Source organism: Staurois parvus, unplaced genomic scaffold, assembly GCF_062004578.1.
Source record: "Staurois parvus isolate SC_StPar_1 unplaced genomic scaffold, SC_StPar_1.0 ptg000842l, whole genome shotgun sequence".
Classification (NCBI taxonomy): Eukaryota; Metazoa; Chordata; class Amphibia; order Anura; family Ranidae; genus Staurois; species Staurois parvus.
The window spans coordinates 194838-217032 of NW_028318638.1; the positions used below are offsets into that span (position 1 = coordinate 194838).

Below are 22195 nucleotides of genomic sequence, written 5' to 3' on the forward strand. Positions count from 1 at the left end.
ATGGCCCACTGCCAGAGGAATCTAGAGGAAGAAGGAGCAGACCAGACAAATATGTTTAAAATGCTCCAGAGGGAGGGGAATGGACCCCGATGACTGAGGTTGTGCCCAGTCTACAGCTGGGCTATAAGTGGATCAATAAATATATGATATGAATGATGTCATTCAGTTTTGGCTGCCTTTGTCGTGTAGCATTGCCAAGCATAAAGCTTATTAAATTTGGCAGAAGCTTGATTCTTTATATCTAATTCCACTAAGCTCGTAAAACCCATTTAACAACATCGCAAAGCCAAAGCATGATCTATTGGGCTGGTCTTTGTTTTTTTTTAGCTCCAACAATTCCTTATGAACAAGCTTGCAGTTCCTATTCCTATAAAAAGATCTCTGCGTACAGAAATGGACCCGGCATGACCCTCATATTTAGTGCAGTTCTAGAAATGGAACTGCCATGGTCCTCGTATTTAGTGGGATACTAGAAATGGAACTGCCATGGCCCTCGAGTTTAGTGGGATACTAGAAATGGAACTGCCATGGCCCTCGTATTTAATGGGATACTAGAAATGGAACTGCCATGGCCCTCGAGTTTAGTGGGATACTAGAAATGGAATTTCCATGGTCCTCGTATTTAGTGGGATACTAGAATTGGAACTGCCATGGTCCTCGTATTTAGTGGGATACTAGAAATGGAACTGCCATGGCCCTCATATTTAGTGGGATACTAGAAATGGAACTGCCATGGCCATAGAATTTAGTGGAATACTAGAAATGGAACTGCCATGGCCCTCGTGTTTAGTGGGATACTAGAAATGGAACTGCCATGGCCATCGTATTTAGTGGGATACTAGAAAAATGGAACTCTCATGGCCCTCGTATTTAGTGGGATACTCGAAATGGAACTGCCATGCCACCATATTTAGTGGGATACTAGAAATGGAACTGCCATGGCCCTCATATTTAGTGGGATACTAGAAATGGAACTGCCATGACCCTCGTATTTAGTGGGATACTAGAAATGGAACTGCCATGGCCATCGTATTTAGTGGGATACTCGAAATGGAACTGCCATGGCCCTCGTATTTAGTGGGATACTAGAAATGGAACTGCCATGGCCACCATATTTAGTGGGATACTAGAAATGGAATTGCCATGGCCCTCATATTTAGTGGGATACTAGAAATGGAACTGCCATGGCCCTCGTATTTAGTGGGATACTAGAATTGGAACTGCCATGGCCCTCGTATTTAGTGGGATACTAGAACTGGAACTGCCATGGCCCTCGTATTTAGTGGAATACTAGAAAAATGGAACTGCCATGGCCCTCGTATTTAGTGGGATACTAGAAATGGAACTGCTATGGCCCTCGTATTTGATGGAATACTAGAACAGGAACGTCCATGACCCTCACATTTAGTGGAACACGCGAACAGCCGATGTTTGAGTCAAACTTACGTTCGACACAAACATCAAGCCCACCACTAATGACGATGAAGTGAAGCAGGCCGTCCTAGGATGGTTCAAGCGTACTGACAAATCTTTCTATGCCGAAGCTTTCCAGGCATTAGTTAAATGCTGAGATAAGTGTATAACTGTAGCAGGGGAGTATGTTGAAATAAATGCTGTTTTCACTCCTTGAAATTTGTTCTTTTATTATATAAACTCAAAAGTCCCAGTTTGACTTGAACGCCCCTCGTTTTATAAAGGAAATAAGTAAAGTTGGGCTTCATATTGCTCTCACAATAAGTATTTTTTATTCCTTTATGTTTTATATACACTATATTGCCGTCAGTATTGGCCCGCCTGCCTTTCCACGCACATGACCTTTAATGTCCTCCCAGTCTTAGTCCGTAGGGTTCAATATTGAGTTGGCCCCGCCCTTTGCAGCTATAAGAGCTTCAACTCTTCTGGGAAGGCGGTCCACAAGGTTTAGGAGGGTGTCTATGGGAAGGTTTGACCATTCTTCCAGAAGCACATTTGTGAGGTCAGGCACTGATGTCGGGGGAGGAGGCCTGGCTCACAGTCTCCGCTCTAATTCATCCCAAAGGTGTTCTATGGGGTTGAGGTCAGGACTCTGTGCAGGCCAGTCAAGTTCCTCCACCCCAAACGGGCTCCTCCATGTCTTTATGGACCTTGCTTTGTGCACTGGTGTGCAGTCATGTTGGAACAGGAAGGGGCCATCCCCAAACTCTTCCCACAAAGTTGGGAGCATTAAATTGTCCAAAATGTTGCCTTAAGAGTTCCTTTCACTGGAACTAGGGGGCCAAGCCCAACCCCTGAAAAACAACCCCCACACCATAATCCCCCCTTCACCAAACTTTACACTTAGCACAATGCAGTCAGGCAAATACCGTTCTCCTGGCAACCGCCAAACCCAGACACGTCCATCGGATTGCCAGACAGAGAAGCATGATTGGTCACTCCAGAGAACACACTTCCACTGCTCTAGAGTCCAGTGGCGGCGTGCTTTACACCACGGCATCCGACGCTTTGCATTGCACTTGGTGATGTAAGGCTTGGATGCAGCTGCTCGGTCATGGAAACCCATTCCATGAAGCTCTCTACGCACTGTTGTTGTGCTAATCTGAAGGCCACACCAAGTTTGGAGGTCTTTAGCTATTGACTCTGCAGACAGTTGGTGACTTCTGCGCACTGTGCGCTTCAGCATGCGCTGACCCCGCTTTGTCATGTGACGTGGCCTACCACTTGGTGGCTGAGTTGCTGCTGTTCCCAGTTGCTTCCACTTTGTTATAATCCCACTAACAGTTGAGCGTGGAATATTTAGTAGCCAGGAAATGTCACGGATGGACTTATTGCACAGGTGACCACCTATCACGGGACCACGCTTGGAGTCACTGAGCTCCTGAGAGCGACCCATTCTTTCACCAATGTTTGTAGAAGCAGTCTGCATGCCTAGGGGCTTGATTGTATACACCTGTGTCCATGGAGGGGATTGGAACACCTGAATCACATGATTGGGAGGGCGGGGCCAATACTTTGGGCAATATAGTGTATATATCTCACAAGTGAACTAAAGCTGGCCTTCTTATTCTTCTCCTGCTCAGTGTCCTTTGTAACGTATATTATGTACACACATTAAGGCAGTAGGTGAGGGCAGGGCTCCATACTCTTCTCATTTGATGTGATGTATACACATACTGTATATAGGAAGGCGGTCCCATATTCCTCTCGTGATCAGGCCCTATTAATGTTATATACATACATACAGTATACAGTACATACAGGCAGTAGTCAGCCAAAGCTGGCCATACACTCCATGAATATCAGATGGTTCCTAAGGAACTCAGTGGGTGACCCTATCAACAGCCTTCCACCCGACATTCCGTGATTGTACGGCCTGAGGGAACTATACTGACTAGTGAACAGTCTATGGTACATATAGTGACCAGGGTATGGTCTGAGGGAACAATAGTGGCCATGATGTGGTCTGAGGTAATTCTAGTGCCCTGCGTATGGTCTGAAGTCACCATAGTGACTAGTTTACAGTCTGAGGTACATATAGTGACTAGTGTAAAGTCTGAGGGAACAATAGTGACCAGGGTTTGGTCAGGGGTAATTCTAGTTCCCTGCGTATGGTCTGAAGTCACCATAGTGACTAGTGTACAGTCTGAGGTACCTATAGTGACTAGTGTACAGTCTGAGGTACATATAGTGACCAGTGTACAGTCTGAGGGAACATTAGTGACCAGGGTATGGTCTGAGGTAATTGTAGTGCCCTGCGTATGGTCTGAAGTCACCATAGTGACCAGTGTACAGTCTGAGGTACCTATAGTGACCAGTGTACAGTCTAAGGGAACAATAGTGACCAGGGTAGGGTCTGAAGGAACTGTAGTGAACAGTGTACAGTCTAAGGGAACATTAGTGACTGGGGTATGGTCTGATGGAACTATAGTGATCAGTGTACAGTCTGAGGTACCTATAGTGACCAGTGTACAGTCTGAGGGAACTACAGTGACCAGTGTACAGTCTGATGTAACTATACTGGCCAGTGTATAGTCTGAGGTACATCTAGTGACCAGTGTATGGTCTAAGAGAACTATAGTGACCAGTGAACAGTCTGAGGTACCTATAGTGACCAGTGTATGGTCTAATAAGAGAAGTATAGTGATCAGTGTACAGTCTGAGGTACCTATAGTGACCAGTGTATGGTAATAAGAGAAGTATAGTGACCAGTGCACGGTCGGAGGTAACTATACTGGCCAGTGTATGGTCTAATAAGAGAAGTATAGTGACCAGTGTACAGTCTGAGGTACCTATAGTGACCAGTGTATGGTAATAAGAGAAGTATAGTGACCAGTGCACGGTCTGAGGTAACTATACTGGCCAGTATAAGGTCTGAGGTATGTATAGTGAACAGTGTACGCTCTGAAGGGAATAATAGTGACCAGTGTACGGTCTGAGGGGAACTGTAGTGACCAGTGTACAGTCTGAGGTAACTATAGTGACCAGTATAGTCTGAGGGAACTGTAGCAACCAGGGTACGGTCTAAAAGAACTGTAGTGACCATTGTACGATCTGAGGTAACTATAGTGATCAGTGTACAGTCTGAGGTACCTGTAATGACCAGCGTAGTCTGAGGGAACTGTAGCAACCGGGGTACGGTCTAAAGAAACTATACTGACCAGTGTACGGTCGGAGGTACATATAGTGACCAGTATACAGTCTGAGGGAACAATAGTGACCAGGGTGTGGTCTGAGGAAATTCTAGCGCCCTGCGTATGGTCTGAAGCCTCCATAGTGACCAGTGTAGTCTGAAGTAACTGTACAGTTTGAGGGAACTGTAGCAAGTGGGGTACGGTCTAAGGGAACCATAGTGACCAGCGTACGGTCTGAGGTACCTATAGAGACCAGGGTACAGTCTGAGGGAAGAATAGTGACCAGTGTACAGTCTGAGGGAACTCTAGCGCCAGGGTACGGTCTAAAGGAAGTATAGTGACCACTGTACGGTCTGAGGTAACCATATTGACCACTGTACAGTCTGAGGCAGGGGCGGACTGACAACTCATGGGGACCCCGGGCAATAGGGGATCATGGGGCCCCTGTGTCCTTGCCCAAACTCAAAAAAGCCTATGAAAAAGGTACCAAGGGCATCTCATGGGCCCCCCTACTGACCCGAGTGCCCGAGTTTCCAAATGGTCAGTCTGCCCCTGGTCTGAGGTAACCATATTGACCACTGTACAGTCTGAGGTAACCATATTGACCACCCAGCTGGTCATAGCACTGCGTATTGCTCAGCGGTGCTGCACTGACTGTGTACACAGCTGTGTGTCACATACGGGGTCTGACACGTCTATGAAGACTTCGCAGCTGGTCGTACGGACCGTTCTTCTCTCACACACACCAGCCCCGCCCCCTACCTCTGCCACTTCACAAACAACACAGGGAATGATGTCTCGGCCACACCCCCTCCTCATCTTCGCCTGGCATTCCCCCGCTGCGTGCACGCACTGTCCACGCGCCGCTCCCGTCCAGCCATTGGCTGGCGGCGCTGGAAACAAAGCCGCGCCGTCCAATCAGCGCCCTGTGCACGAGGTGAGCACGGCGTGCAGGTCCCCATGCACGTGGAGAGCCAAAGCAGGCAGGAGGCGGGGCCGAGCGCCAGGCATACATATAGGACGGTGTTCCGGATGTTGTTTACAATCGCTCAGGCAGCAGAGAGACAGACTACAGGCGGCTGTGCTCAGGAACTTATAGAGTGGCTCCATCTGCCAAAATAGTCACCAAAACAATACACAGACACTCCCTTCTCATCAGGGGGGCTGCCAGTGAATTGAATCCCCATTGAAGGAAAATTCCTTTAAATTTTTATTTTTTGGGGGGACATCCTAACCGACCAACCATGGTGGTCTTCAAGAAGGTCAAGTTGTTCGAGGTGGTCTTCACCGACCCAGAGAGGGTGTACTGTGGAGGGGAGAAGGTGACCGGGAAGGTGATGGTGGAGGTGTCCGAGGTGACCCGGGTGACCAAAGTCAAGGCGCTGGCCTGCGGAGTGGCCAAGGTGGTCTGGTCCACTGGACCTCAACACTGCAAGCAGGAGATGGAGTACCTGAGGGTGGAGGACACCTTGCAGATGGAGGACCAGCCTACAGGTGAGCACCACCGCTGGGAAGGGGTTAAAGGATGCTGTGGTTCTGTGTTTGCTATTGTGTGATGAGGTAGCATGCTGGGACTTGTAGTTCCACTTTTGACAGGTTTAATTGGAAGCATTGGGTGATCTCTTTATCAATGCGTCGTTGGTAAAGCAACTAACGAAGCGTGGTCCATTTAACACCGCAACACGAAATAGAATGCTTCTATTGTTACCACGAGGAAGTCGCTTCCAGCTGATGATTCTTCGAAATGCTTCTTAGGAAGGTTCAATTTAAAGAATGTTGCAGTTGGTTTTTCAGTTTCATTGTGGCAGTTGATGGCTCCATTGTTCCTGGTGGTGGAAAGAATCCTTGATGGTGGTAGCCTTCAGTTGAGCCTGGTTTCTAATGTTGAAGACCTTTTTTGACACATTTTTGTAGCTTCTTTGGTTCTAGGTGTTGAATGCTAAAAATGTGACCAACTACGCACTAGAATGGCTATTCTCCACCAGATTTCCATGAAATTAGTATGGTTCCTCTAGGGGTTCCTTGAGCTGTGGTTGTTTGACCTCCTGTTTATTACAGGTACTTGTATATCGCTGTCAATTTACTCAGCTAGATATGTTTGTACATTCATATCAGTCATTTGATGGTGTCTCCATAGTTCCAAGGTTCCATGGAATCCTAGGATTCCTCTAGTGTTTCCTTGGGCTTTTGGCAGACTGACCTCCCCATTGCTGCCTTCATTGGGTTTCTCTAGGGCGTCCATGACCTGTGGTTGAGTAACCTACCTCCCCTTTTGCTGGTGCCTTCATAGGGTTTCTCTAGGGCGTCCATGACCTCCCCATTTGCTGGTGCCTTCACAATTCTAGGGTTATTTCAGGACTTCGTTGAGCTTTGGCTGATTTGACATCCCATTCAGCTGTGCCTGTATAGTTCTAGGCTTCCTTCAGTAGTGGTTGATTGAACTCCCACATGATGCCTTCATAGTACATCTAGGGCTCCCATGACCTGTGGTTGAGTGACCTCCCATCTGAAGGTGCCTCCATAGTACCAGGGTCAACATCACTTTGTAGAGCCAGCTGCATGACACCAATCGGCTGTCTTTAGGAGTGGTATGGTGATCATCACTGTAAGGAGGGCTTTCCTAGTGCATACCACCAATATAAAGGGTATTTTTCCTACTAATCCCCATTGAATTGGTTTTAGCAGGGCTTTCCCAAGACCAGATAATCATTTCAAGGGTTCCTCCAGGGCAGCAGTGTCAAACTGGCGGCCCTTCAGCTGTTGTGAAACTACAAGTCCAGTCTTGCCTCTACCTTTGGGAGTCATGCTTGTAACTGTCAGTCTTGCAATGCCTCATGGGACTTGTAGTTTGGCAACAGCTGGGGGGCCACCAGTTTGACACCTGTGCTCTAGGGTAAAAAAAGGTTGGGAACAGCTGAGCTTTACTATGATTTTGATAAGTGGGGAGCCTTCTTAGGCCATACTGGTGGTATGGATTTTGGGGCTTTCCTACCACTAACAACCATGAGAGCCTTTATGTCCACCATGCTGGTGGAACGGATCATGGAGCTTTCTTACGACTACCAATGTAAAGGGGCATTTTCCCTCTTGACTCCTTAGGGATTAGTTTTAGCAGGAGCTCCCTGAGACTTTATCTCAAGGTTCTCATGTAAACAGGTTGAGCTACACAATGACTTGGATAAAGGAGAGCCCTTGCTGACAATGCTGAGCTATACTATGATTTTGATGAGTGGGAGCCTTCCTGGGCCATACTGGTGGCATGGATTGTGGAGCTTTCTTACCACTGACAACCATGAGAGCCTTTATGTCCACCATGCTGGTGGAACTGATCGTGGAGCTTTCTTACGACTGACTACCAATGTAAAGGGGCATTTTCCCTCTTGACTCCTTAGGGATTAGTTTTAGCAGGGGTTCCCTGAGACTTTATCTCAAGGTTCTCTGGTAAACCGGTATGACTTGGATAAATGAGAGCCCTTGCTGACAATGCTGGTGGAACGGATAATTTGATAATGGAGTATGTGCTGTCTTTGGATTTATTGAGAACAGAAATGCCTCTGTGCACAATTCAGCATCTTGTTTTAGAAGATGTAGGAATGTCAATGGTAGATCTTAGTCTTTATGGAGAACCAGTACATGTGTGGTACCTGTAGCAGGTCCCTAGTGATGTCCCTGTTCTGGCAGCACGAGAGCCAAGCACAGTATAACATTACTGTATGTGTGAAACACGATCCGATGACTTTGCTGCGCTAAGCCTCGCAGGCACAGAGCAGCCACTACAGAACATTAAGATCCTAAGAGGCAGAGCTGCAATGGCAAAATCTTTGTGGTCTGGATCAAAAAAACGGGTTAATGCTGCCAAGAACACAATACCACATTCCCTGGGTATCAAAATCAAAAGTGATTAGGCTTGTAGGAGCTGCTAGATGGATGAATATTAGTGATGACCACTGGTTTTATGGTTTACTAAATTAATGGCATTTTTCTGTTTTTCGTCTCTTCATAGATTCTGATGGATCTGTAATCCTGAGACCTGGCAACCAGTACGAGTACAAGTTTGGATTTGAGCTTCCTCAAGGGTAAGTCGTGGTTCAGACCGCATAAAAGAGGCAATTGTTTGATCAGCTGTTTTTTGGGAGAGTTTTTGTTGGCTGCAAAGAGACTTAATTTTCTTGTTTGTTCCCTTCACAGGCCTTTGGGCTCAACCTTCAAGGGGAAGTATGGATCTGTGAAATATTGGGTCAAAGCTTTCCTTGAGCGACCATCACTCCCAGCTCTGGAAGTGCAGAAGAAATTCCAAGTGGTTGACTTAGTGGATGTGAACACTCCAGATTTATTGGTAAGTTCTCCCCTCTTATCTATATCAGCTTCATTTTTATAGTCCTGTAGATGACTATAGTAGTGCAGGGGTGGTCTTGATTTTTGACTCCGTTCAGAATTTCATCAGTAGCGCCTACCAAGACCAGAACTAGTATCTGAATGTAAGCTGAGGGCAAGGTCATAGCTAAACTAGTGTCATGTTAAGTAATGAGCTTTACTGATTAACACCAGAAGTCAAAGGGTCACCACAGCTAGCTGAACTGTAACCTTCTAGATTTCACGCTCAGTGGTGCTGAATTGTGACCATAATGTCCCTTTTTTCCCTTTCAGTCTCCTGTTTCTGGCAAAAAGCACAAGAAGATGACTTGTTTGTTCATTCCTGATGGCCATATCACCATGAGTGCCAGCATTAACCGCAAGGGATTCTGTGAAGGTGAGTGTCTTGTTTAATATAGCCATGGGGTTCATTTACGAAAACCGGAGAGTGCAAAATCTGGTGTGGCTCTGCGTAGGAAATGATTGGATTCCAGTGTTTGCCGAAGCTGATTGGCTACTGTGCACAGCCGCACCAAATTTTGCACACTCCAGTTTTAGTAAGTCAACCGCCATGTTTTTTTGTGTCATTGATTGAAGCCTATGGTAAGGAGGAGCAAAAAAATGGTTTTACCCCCTCTAATGATCATGCCCCTTTTTGTGGTTTGTAGGTGATGATATCTGTATCTCCGCTGACTTTGAGAACACCTGCTCTCGTATTGTGGTCCCAAAAGCTGCCATCATCGGCAAGCACACTTACTTGGCCAACGGTCAGACCAAAGTCTTCACCCAGAAGCTGTGCAGCGTGAGGGGAAATCACATCATCTCCGGCATGACGGACTCTTGGAGAGGAAAGAGCATCCGTGTCCCAAAGATCAAGCCTTCCCTCCTGGGCTGCCACATCCTGAGAGTGGAATATTCTTTACTGGTACGTCTTGTCTACCACAGTCTCTGGTTTCTCTATTCTAGAAAGCTAAAATTCAAAACCGAATTCCACCAGTACTAAATTTTTTTTTTATCTTTTTACGTTTCTCAACAGGTTTATGTCAGTGTTCCCGGAGCGAAGAAGGTCATCCTTGACTTGCCCCTTGTGATTGGCACCAGTTCCTCTGGTTTCAGCAGCCGCAGCTCAAGCATGGCAAGCCAGGCCAGCTCGGAGATGAGTTGGGTCGAACTGAACATCCCTGGCACTCCAGAAGGTGTGTATTTTAACATTCTACATTGGGGGAGATTTACTAAAACCGGTGCGCTCGGAATCTGGTGCAGCTGTGCATGGTAGCCAGTCGGCTTCTTCAGTGAAGCTTTGACACAACCTGGAAGCTGATAGGTTTCTATGAGGAGCTTCACCAGATTTTGCACTCTCCAGTTAGTAAATATCCCTCATTGTCTCGGTTTTCTGTTGCCCTCATGCATGTTTAAGTCTCCTTTTTTAAAAGTAGGCATATTAAACCTTTATGTTGCTTTTGCAGCTCCTCCATGTTATCTGGACATTGTTCCTGAGGACCACAGACTTGAAAGCCCAACCACTCCTCTAATCGATGAGCTGGACAACAGCTGTGACAGTCCCATCTTCATGTACGCTCCAGAGTTCAAGTTCATGCCACCTCCAACCTACACAGAGGTAAGTTCTGAGTTCAGCTGTAGAAATATCAAACTGATCATGATGTTGTAATGGCCATGAAAATTTAAAGTGGTTGTAAAGGCTGAAGGTTTTTTACCTTCATGAAGGGTTGTGGGGTGGGGGAAACTTGTGTGCATCTCAACCTTCCCCCTCCTATTTACCTGAGCCAGATTTTCAATCAAGTGATGTTCAGGAGAACAGCTGCTCTTGGCTCTCTCCCTTCTCATTGATTCAGACCAAGCAGCAGGAGCCATTGGCTCCCTCTGCTGTCAATCAGCCAGTGAGGAGGGGTGGGGTTGAGCCCTGCTCTGCGTGTCAGTGAAAACCATAGGGCTCAGGAGTGAGCATGCATGAGTTCCCCCATAGCAAGCAGCTTGCTATGGGAGTACTTGGCAGAGGAAAGTAGCCAGGAGTCTGGTGCGGGACCAGAGGAGGAGGATCAGGGCTCTGCTCTGTGCAAAACCATTGCACAAAGCAGGCAAGTATACTGTGGTGTGTGTGGGTTTTTTTTTTTTTTTTTTAATTTAAATACAAATAAAAATAAGGTGTGTGTGTGTGTGTGTGTGTGTGTGTGTGTGTGTGTGTGTGTGTGTGTGTGTGTGTTTTTTTTGTTTTTTTTTTGTTTTTTTTTTTGTTTTGTTTTTTTGTTTTTTTTATATTAAAAATAAAATACAAATTAAAATACATTTTTATTTATTTTATTTTTAATAAAAAAACAAACTAAGTATTAAAAATAAAATATAAATATGTATTTTAATTTGTATTTATTAAAAAAAAAAAAATAATTAATACATTTATTTTATTTTTAATACTAAAAGTTTTTTTATTTTTTATTAAAAAAACCCTATTTTTATTTATTTGTATTTAATTTGTATTTTTTTTATTTTTAATACTTAAAGTTTTGTGTTTTATTTATTTTATATTTTTTTTAAGCAAGTTGGGTTGCTGCATTTTGGCCCCAGTTTTAACTGCCAAATAAACAATACATATATTTTTATATATACAGTGTATAGTTCCCAGAAACCGTCAACTTACCAATATATTTCTTTCTTCTTCAGGTCGATGCCAACAAGAATACCTGCGGGCAATAAACAGAACATAGAAGCACTTGTTTCTCAATCTCTGAACTTATCGAAAGCACTGTTATACGCAGGTCCTATCTTCTCTCGTGGCCTTTTTTTCATTTTCCTTTTCGGAAATCCACGTTTTAAAGGGCTGAAATCAATGCAAAAGTCAATCTGTTGACTAATAGCCACCCAAAGACTGTCGTTCTTCCGGTGTGCCAACACAATGCAAACGTCGTAGAGATAGCTGGCCCTGCCTCAAGCAATACTCGGGCCTGAGTTTGTTGTATAGTAGATGGGGGAAAAGGACACTCCAGGCCATTGGCCATTGGATTTTTTTTTTTTTTTTTTTTTTTGTTTTTTTTTGTATTAGAACAGTGTGGCGGTTACGATTGTACCATCTAACCTTTTTATGCAACACTTCCGATGACTGTTTTCAAAATCTTTTGTACCACAGTGATCAATTTCTGTATTTATAGTACGAGTCTTGAGTATTTCAAATGTAAAGAGCAACAAATAACTCCTATAATTTTTTTTTTTTTTTTGCCATGATTGATTCTGGTGCCTTTTTTTATATATATATAAAGGGAAGTTTAATTGTCAGATAGCATTCCAACTTTAAGCCTTTTATATACCTGCCAAGCTTCTTAAATGCTCTTGATGAGGTTACCCAGACTGACTCCTAATAGGTGGTTTTTACCTTCAGCCTGTCAGTATATGTATATCATGGCATGTGCTTAAAATTCTGAGCACCAATCACTAAAGACATTTCGTGATTTCATATTTTTTTTTTTTTTTTATTGAAAGTTCTAGTGCTTGTTGTATTAGTTTAAAAGTTTAAAGCAGTGTTAAATTTTGATACATATTTGTAAGGCACTTTTTTTTTTTTTTTCTTTATGTAGATTTGTGTAAGCTAATACTTTTCTTTTGGAGTCTTTAGAAGGCTCAACCACTACACTTCTGCTTTTTTTTTTGTAGCACTTCCAGAAATTTCTGTTTTTATGCCTTTTCTAGCCATAAACTGTGACTTGTGGCTTTATGACAATGTTCTGAAGGAGGATCTAGTTTTTCTCTGGGGCTACAGATAGAACCTCCTTAATCACTGGTGCTCTGTAAGAGCCTGAGACAGCAAAAAACTGGTCCACCTTCAGATTCATGAAATGGGTAGCACTTCCAGAAGTTTCTATATTGCCTTCTATCTGTAAACTGTGACTCTTGGCTTCAAGACTGAATGTTCTGAAAGAGAACTGTTGGTTGCCCTTGTGCCTACTGTTAGATCCTCCATCACTAGTGCTGTGTAGGAGCTAAAAAAAAGCCTACAGGCAACACAGGTCCACCTTTTTAGATACATGAATTTAGTAGTGGTTCCAGAAGATCTACGTTTTCATAGCTGTGAACTGTAATTCTTGGCTGAATGTTCTGAAGGAGAACTGTTGGTTGCCCAGGTGCCTACTGTTGGATCCTTATCACTAGTGCTGTCTAGGAGCTCAAAAAAGCCTACAGGCAACACAGGTCCACCTTTTTCAGATACATTTCCAGAAGTTCCATGTTCTTTTCTAGCCATAAACTGCAACTCCTGGCTGAATGTTCTGAAGGAGGAACTCTTGGTTGCCCTGATAACGTCAGGTAGTTCCTCATTACTAGAGTTTTTTTTGTGTAGGCTCAAAATTGCCAAAGGCCAATGGAAAACAGGGCCCTCCTTCCGATACATGAAGTGGATAAACTTCCTTTTTATATAAAAATGTCTGCTGCAGCCTACAAAGCCATGCTACACATTTTCAATGCACTTTGGTCTTTGGATCATGGACAGGATGACCTAACAATGTTCTACGGCAAGGCTAGGCAACTGTGGAGCCATCTTTGATTTGGCCATGGAGAACGGTTGCCTTGCCATGTTGTAGAAAACGTTTGTTCCCTGTCCTGACTTCTCGACCGATTTTTACTGTTCAAGTGTCTGCCTGTTTTTCAAGTATTGATAATTCTCTTTTTGAGAATGCACTTAACTTTATATATTTTTTGTTTTATTTTGTACTGTACGTTCGCACTGCAACTTTGCATTACCGCTGATCGATTCCTTGGAGAATGTATGCTTGCACCGAGGAGATTGTTTTTGGTTTAAAAACAAATTTACTGTGTTTTTTGTATATTCTGTTTCAGAGTTATTATATTTTGTACTGTGATATTATTATGTCTCATTTTGGGACAATTTTTTTTTCTAAATAAAAGTTGAAAATTATTAAATAACAAGTTTGTATGGTTTCTTGTCAATGGCGGTTGATTTTACTAAAAATGAGGAGTGCAAAATCTGGTGCAGCTCTGCCTAGAAACCAATCAGCTTCCAGGTTTTATTGTCAAAGCTTCATTGAGCAAGCTGGAGTTTAGAAGCTGATTGGCTGCCATGTACAGCTGCACCAGATTCTGAGTGATCCAAATTTAAGTTCCTGGCAAAAATTCGAGAGTAAATCCATGCTATATAATGTGGGAGCGTGGATTTATTCTGCCATTAAATCCTGTATCTAAACACAGCTTTTTATTTAACCTGGTGATCCTGCCTGTAACACATTTCCTGTCCTAGGGTGACCACATTCAATGGCTATACTATATAGAGGAGCAGTGTTGTCACCCTATAACAGGTAGGGAGTCAGGACTAAAGAATACCATCCCCTTCTCATCTCAACAGGCGGGCTGGGTGTTCTGTAGTCCAAAGTGAAAGTCATCCCCTTCTCATTTCCATAACAGGTTGGATAACAGAACACCCGCCCCGAGTGAAAACCATCCTTCTCATCTCCATAACAGCAGGATGGGTGTTCTGTAGTCCAGAGTGAAAACCATCCCCTTCTTGTGTTCTGTAGTCCAGAGTAAAAACATCTCGTCTCCATAACAGGTAGGACAGGTGTTCTGTAGTCCAGAGTGAAAACCATCCCCTTATCTCCATAATGGGTAGGATGGGTGTTCTGTGGTCTAGAGTGAAAACCATCCCCTCCTTATCTCCATAATAGGCGGGACAGGTGCTCTGTAGTCCAGAGTGAAAACCTTCCCCTTCTCATCTCCATAATGGGTAGGATGGGTGTTCTGTAGTCCAGAGTGAAAACCATCCCCTTATCTCCAGAACAGGTAGGACGGGTGTTTTGTAGTCCAGAGTGAAAACCATCCCCTTCTCATCTCCATAATAGGTGGGGGATAGGTGTTCTGTAGTCCAGAGTGAACACATCCCCTTCTCATCTCCCTTAACAGGCGGGGATAGGTATTCTGTAGTCCAGAGTGAAAACCATCTGCTTGTGTTCTGTAGTCCAGAGTGAAAACATTCCCTCCACATCTCCCTTAACAGGCGGGAGGGATGTTCTGTAGTCCAGAGTGAAAACCATCCCCTACTCATCTCCATAACAGGTAGGATGGGTGTTCTGTAGTGCAGAGTGAAAACCATCCCCTTCTCATCTCTACAACCAGTGGGACGGGTGTTCTATAGTCCAGAGTGAAAAACCATCCCCTTTTCAATCTCCATTACAGGCAGGATGGGTGTTCTGTAGTCCAGAGTGAAAGTTATCTTTTTCACTTAATTGATCAGATATAAACCGAAACTTTCAGTGGTGTACCTAACAGGAATACCCTTTTTTTTTTTTTTTTTTTTTTTTTTTTTTTTTTTTTTCCCCTTCAGGAGGTCCAAAATGGCAGTCTACATAAATCCTTAGGCTCAGATTCCTTTAGGGCTCACTCACATTAGCGTTGCTCTCTGAAGGGTGATCTGTGTTTGGATTGCTCTGCAGAGAGCATTTGACTGGATGTGAAGGAGGCGTTGTGTTGCCTGCATACCTCCTGCTTGGAACCCTACACTAGTGGGTTGCAAGCAGGAGCGGACTGACAACTCATGGGGCCCCCGGGCAATAGAGGATCATGGGGCCCCTGTGTCCTTGCCCAAACTCAAAAAAGCCTATGAAAAAGGTACCAGGGGCATCTCATGGGGCCCCCTACTGACCCCGGCCCTTGGGCAGTGCCCGAGTTTCCAAATGGTCAGTCCGCCCCTGGTTGCAAGCACATACATTGCATGCAGTGGCAAAGCAGCCCCAATCACCTGAATGGGTCACATTTGGCAGGCAGCAGCCTCCTTCATTCGGCTAGTATGAATGAACCTTCAGCCCTAGTTCACACTGAATACTGCTTTGAAATTGTTCTATTTCACTTGAATTTGAGTGATTTCAAAGCTGATGGTCAATGTGATTTCATGTGCTTCTTGCCTGACATCTGCAACTTCATGCACAGATGTCTATGCAAGTCACCCATGAAATCGGCAAAAATAGTGCAAGAACCTTCTTTCAAAGTCTGAGTCGCACCAATTTGAGCAATTCCATAGGGTGCGACTTGTCATACGATTTTCGAACTGTCAAATCGCATTTGGTGTGAACTTGGGGCTCAGTTACTCCATCATGAGAGAATTATGGGGCTGCCTTTGCTGGCCTTCTAAAACCTTGGTCAGAACATCTTGAGTTCCGAACCTGGAACATGCATGAAGCAATTGTGTGAAGTCTTTCTCTGCTTCTTGGTGAATCAAAGGATTGAAGCCAATGCATCAACATGACAGCATGATGGGTTTCCAAACGAAATCTAGACACCGGCCCCATTGCTGACCTGTCCTTCCAAAAATGCCTAGCTATTATGTTCCAATAGATGATTTCCAAGTTAATGACCTGGTCCAAGACTGCAAATCGGTATTCCTTACTGTGTTTGCTTGTGACTCCCAAAGCATAGAAACAGGCGACAGCCAGGAAACTAGCATTTTTATAATGAGCGAAGCCTACACTTACCCTTCAGCTTGGCTCTATTTATCCAACATTGTCATTAGGTTTTATAGGACATCCCCAGAGACTCCTTCCCAGGTGGTTAATGACCGCTGCTCATACCTCCGTTAATCCTTGTAGATATTTTCAGCCAGTCACCTGTGAATTAAATTATTAGGTGTGAATGTCACCTGTAAGATGTGGTATTGTGGATTCACACAGTATAGTCAGGGAAAGGAATCCACTATTCCCTGCTTCAGTTTTACAGATTTCTCTGTCACCTACTCAGAACGCCAAAAAGGCGACTGAGGAACAGGGACGGACTGACCATTTGGAAACTCGGGCACTGCCCGATGGCCCAGGGCCAGTAGGGGGTCCCATGAGATGCCCCTGGTACCTTTTTCATAGGCTTTTTTGAGTTTGGGCAAGGACACAGGGGCCCCATGATCCCCTATTGCCCGGGGACCCCATGAGTTGTCAGTCCGCCCCTGCTGAGGAAACGGCGATGCGGAACCAGAAAATAGAAATGTCACCTTCATACATGTTCAGTGCAGCAGGAGTCCACGATTCACTGACTAAACAGGATTAAAAATGAATCCCTCATTGACCACCCTTTATAACTTAAATACTACGGTATATACAATAAAACGTTTTTTGACGCCACACTATCACAACCATCTGCTCATTGAACATTCCATTCCCAAACCATAATAATAATGTACAGCGCTGAGCGAACTATTGGCGCTTTATAAATACTGTATAATAATAAGCATTAATATGGAGTTGCTTTCCAACCCATCCTTCCCATTCGGCTATAACAGCCCTTACTCATTTGGGAAAGCTTTCTAAATGATTTTGAAAAATTGTCCATTCCGCCAAAAGAACATTTGTGAGGTCAGGTAATGATGTTGAATGATAAGAGCTGGCTCACAATTGGCATTCAATTTCATCCCAAAGGTGTACAGTAGGGTTGAGGTCAGGAATCTCTGAAGGCCACTTGATGTCCTCCACATCAAACAGTTCAAACCATGTCTTTATGAAGCTGGCCACTATTTATGAGGTCAGATACTGATGTTGGATGAGGAGACCTGACTCACAATTGCTGTCCCAATTCATCTCAAATGTGTTCAGTAGGGTTGAGGTCAGGGCTCTGTGCAGGCCACTTGAGTTCCTCCAGACCAAACTCATCAAAACATGTCTATATGGAAATGGCCACCATTTATGAGGTAGTGATGTTGGATGAGAAGACCTGGCTAACGATTGGTGTTCTGATTCATCCCAAAGGTGTACAGTAGGGTTGCGGTCAGGAATCTCTGAAGGCCACTTGATGTCCTCCACATCAAACTGTTCAAACCATGTCTTTATGAAGCTGGCCACTATTTATGAGGTCAGGTACTGATGTTGGATGAGAAGACCTGACTCACAATTGCTGTCCCAATTCATCTCAAATGTGTTCAGTAGGGTTGAGGTCAGGGCTCTGTGCAGACCACTTGAGTTCCTCCAGACCAAACTCATCAAAACATGTCTATATGGAAATGGCCACCATTTATGAGGTAGTGATGTTGGATGAGAAGACCTGGCTAACAATTGGTGTTCTGATTCATCCCAAAGGTGTTCAGTAGGGTTGAGGTCAGGGCTATGTGTAGGCCATTCACATTGCTCCACATCAACTATGTCTTTATGGAGCTGACATTGTACACATGGGTACAGTCATGTGGGAACAGAAAATGGCCTTCACCAAATTGTTACAAGAAGGTTGGAAGCACACAGTCTTTGTATGCTGTACTAGTCACAATACCTTCACTTTAGAGGGAGGTCCACATATTTAGCTATATGGTGTATCAATTTTGGTTGTACTTGGCTTTATCTTCTTCATGAGGCCTTATTTAAAGGAACTTGTGCCTTAACCCAGCAACCAGCCAGATTGTGTCTAATTTGCCATTGTGTTTGTATTGCACTTAGCAACCAATCATATTTCCATTTCTTCTTCGATTGATATTTGCATGGTGCCTTGTGAACAAAATTCTGAGAGTGGGCACATTAGAATGCTCTTGAATACAAATCGACATAAGTGCTGCTAACAGACGTTTAATCCTTAGGAAAACTCAATACTTTGGTTTTTAATGGATGCTGGGAACTTAGTCCCCTGCTATTTCTCCTATCTCTCGGGAACTCTGGCGCCAAGTTCCTGGGTCTGCTAACCTGCTGTTCCCATGATGGAGGATCTCAATCTTTCTCAGTCTTTCTACTGGATTTTTTAATGTTTTACATTACGGATGATTAATCAGGAGGAACCAGGGGCGGACTGACAACTCATGGGGCCCCCGGGCAATAGGGGATCATGGGGCCCCTGTGTCCTTGCCCACACTCAAAAAAGCCTATGAAAAAGGTACCAGGGGCATCTCATGGGGCCCCCTACTGACCCCGGGCCCTCGGGCAGTGCCCGAGTTTCCAAATGGTCAGTCCGCCCCTGGGAGGAACACAATCTTGTTGGAAAGAATACCTACAACTCTAGAGTGGACAGTAATCAGAAATGGACATCTCACTGTTGGAGTATTCAAGACATACCAAAATCCAGGGGATGACACAAGCCACCATTGCACACTTAAGGCTAATTTGCCACATTTGGGTGGAATGACCCTTAAATACTCATACTTTATTCTATTTTCCTTAAGATGCTTTGTGTTTGCTCAACATTTTGATCTAAATTCAGGCATCTTAAATCAACAGATCTAGAATAAAACAGATACAGTTGTGTTCAAAATAATAGCAGTCAGACATCACTAACCGGATCAATCACTGTTTTTGGTAGAAATGATATTTCTACATGGCAAATAATTTACTAGCAGGTGTAGTAGAGTAATAGAAATCCAACAGACCCAACAGTCATGACATGCATGCTGCTGATTCTGTGTCATTGAATCACTCATTGAAAGGGGCATGTTCAAAATAATAGCAGTGTGGAGTTCTATTAGTGAGGTCATTCATTCTTTGAAAAACAGGTGGCAATTATTGCCCTTATTTAAGGAAGGAAGGCAGCAAATGTTGTACATGCTGGTTACAGTGCATTTCTCTCTGAAATTCTGAGGAAAATGGGTCGTTCCAGACATTGTTCAGAAGAACAGCGTACCTTGATTAAAAAGTTGATTGGAGAGGGGAAAACATATAAAGAAGTGCAGAAAATGATCGGCTGCTCAGCTAAAATGATTGCAAATGCTTTAAAATGGCAACCAAAACCTGAAAGACGTGGAAGAAAGCGAAAAACTACCATTGGAATGGATAGAAGAATAGCCAAAATGGCGCGGACTCAGCCAACAATCAGCTCCAGGAAGATGAAAGAAGGTGTAAAGTTCCCTGTGAGGACTGTTACAATTAGAAGACGCCTATGTGAAGCCAAGCAATCTGCAAGAAGCCCCCGCAAAGTCCCACTGTTGGAAAAAAGACGTGTGCTGAAGAGGTTACAATCTGCCAAAGAGCACATTGACTGGTCTAAAGAGAAATGGCGCAACATTTTGTGGACTGATGAAAGTAAGATTGTTCTTTTTGGGTCTAGTGGGCGGAGACAGTTTGTCAGACGACCCCCAAACACTGAATTCAAGCCACAGTACACTGTGAAGACAGTGAAGCATGGTGGTGCAAGCATCATTATATGGGGATGTTTCTCATACTACGGTGTTGGGCCTATTTATCGCATACCAGGGATCATGGATCAGTTTGTATTTCAATGGTTTTTATTAATTAATAACAATTAACACAGAAGCAACAAATCACGCCCACACAGGGGCTATCAATTGCACATAAAAGAAGTAGAAAATTAAAGAAATCAGTGCTCGAACACCAACAGGGCCCACGCAGGGGCTATCAATGGCACTTAAATAACAAAACATAAATATAACACTGAGAATAACTCAGACTAAAGGCAGCTATCCACTGCCACACCAAAAGCAAACAGAAAGAGAAAAAAAAAAAAAGGGGGGGGGGGGAAGGAAGGAGAAGTGGAGAAGTACGAAAGAAAAAAGATAACCAAACCAATAGCAGGGATCCAAGAACGCCAAAGCCGAACAACATCACATCCCCAGACTAGCCGGGGGGAACGTGGGAAAGGTATATTGCAGCCACGGCTCCCATATTTTCAAGAATTTACATTGGGAGTCGTTGCAGATACTCAACATCTGTTCATTGAGCATCATAGTGGTCATACGGTCCCGCAATCCCTGAAGAGGGACAAACGGGCTCTTCCAGGCCTGAGCAATTATTCTAGAGGCCGACAAAAACAAATAGGAAGCCAACTTCTGCTGATGAGCCAAGAGGCCCGGGATGGGACAATGAAGCAAAGCATACCGAGCATCCCGGCGTATGGAGAGATGGAACAAAGTGAAAAGGAGGCCAAACACACGAGACCAAAAACAAAGCAGCCTCGGGCATGACCACCAGATATGCAATACATCACCACGATGGCCACAACCCCGAAAGCATCGATCACTACAGGCAGGATTTGCCTGTGCCAAACGAGCCGGAACCCAGTACCAACGAAACAATACCTTGTAAGCCGCCTCCAGCGTGGTCGTATTAAATGAGCATTTAGCTATGAGTGACCATGCCTTATTCCAGTCCCCCAGATCCACAGCCACTCCCAGGTCGCGCTCCCACTGAACAACATATGAAAGAAAAGTATGCGACGAGCGTCTATTCAAAGCTGCATAAAGAAGGGAAATAAGGCCTGGGGGCGCCCGGCCGCTGTTGGCAAAGCAGTTCAAAGGCAGATTTCTGGTACGGGAAGACAGAAGTGCCCCACAATGAGAGCAGCCAATGCCGCAATTGAAGGTAACGAAAAATTTCCGCCGGAGGGACATCCAGTGACTCCCGAAGAGAATTCCAGGTAGGGAAGGACCGAGAGGTCGAAAAGTGTCGTACCTGGGAAAAACCATTGGTCACCCACCAAGAAAACGCCCTTGGTTGATCTAAACCTGGTGGGAAGAGGGGGTTGTTAGTGATTGGGAGCAAAGGCAAAGAAGTGACATTAGGCCACTGGAGTAACGTACCGAGTCCCACACTTGTAAGCCATGGAACAAAATTGGACTCAGTGTTGTGGGGCACAGGGCAGGGGGAAGCCATAGAAGTGTTGATATCGCAATAGGAGCACAATTAGGTAATTCCAGGAGGACTCAGAGAGGAATGTCTGAGGAAGCATGCAACATAGATAGCGGGGCGATCTGGCTCGCCTGATAATATTTTGTAACATTGGGAACCCCAAGGCCACCCTGGAGTCTATGAACAAAAAGCATAGTTCTGGAAACTCTGGGGCGTTTATCGGCCCAGATAAAACGCATAATCTTTACCTGAAGCAACCAAAGGAAATGAGGAGGAACCCGCACTGGGAGGGTGCAAAAATAGTATAGCAATTTTGGCAAGATGGTCATTTTTACTGAATTAATCCGTCCTATCCATGACAGGTGCGGAAATTGCCAAGAATGCATAAGAGAAGACACAGAGCGAAGCAATGGATAATAATTTGCAGCAAACAGTGAGTCATAGGTGGGGGTTAAGCGGATGCCTAGGTATTCAAGAGAAGAAGAAGCCCATTTATAAGGGAAATGGGACTGTAGGCGCGAAACCAAATCTGAGGCCAAAGTGATATTAAGTGCAACAGTCTTATCCAAATTGATACAGAGACCCGAAATCAAGGAGAAGCGCTCAAGAACCTGTTGCAAATTTGGAAGCGTCGTCAAGGGTTTAGTGAGAGTCAAGAGGGCATCGTCTGCAAAAAAGTTCAACTTGAAC

General features: G+C 44.5%; 1 protein-coding gene across 1 annotated transcript; it reads left to right on the forward strand.

The window, feature by feature from the left end:
* Positions 1–5648: 5648 nt before the first annotated feature.
* Positions 5649–13889, forward strand: TXNIP (thioredoxin interacting protein). Its single transcript, XM_089655488.1, has 8 exons — positions 5649–6101; positions 8611–8683; positions 8796–8943; positions 9255–9357; positions 9629–9885; positions 9997–10156; positions 10427–10578; positions 11637–13889. Exons 1-8 carry the CDS (start codon positions 5852–5854, stop codon positions 11667–11669), a joined length of 1176 nt encoding a protein of 391 aa, XP_089511614.1. The 5' UTR covers positions 5649–5851; the 3' UTR covers positions 11670–13889.
* The last annotated feature ends 8306 nt before the right edge of the window (positions 13890–22195 follow it).

Coding starts and splice junctions, on each gene's coding strand:
- TXNIP (XM_089655488.1), top strand. CDS start 5,852: ATGGTGGTCTTCAAGAAGGTCAAGTTGTTCGAGGTGGTCTTCACCGAC. Junction 6,102..8,610: donor GATGGAGGACCAGCCTACAG/GTGAGCACCACC, acceptor GTCTCTTCATAG/ATTCTGATGGATCTGTAATC. Junction 10,579..11,636: donor CACCTCCAACCTACACAGAG/GTAAGTTCTGAG, acceptor TTTCTTCTTCAG/GTCGATGCCAACAAGAATAC.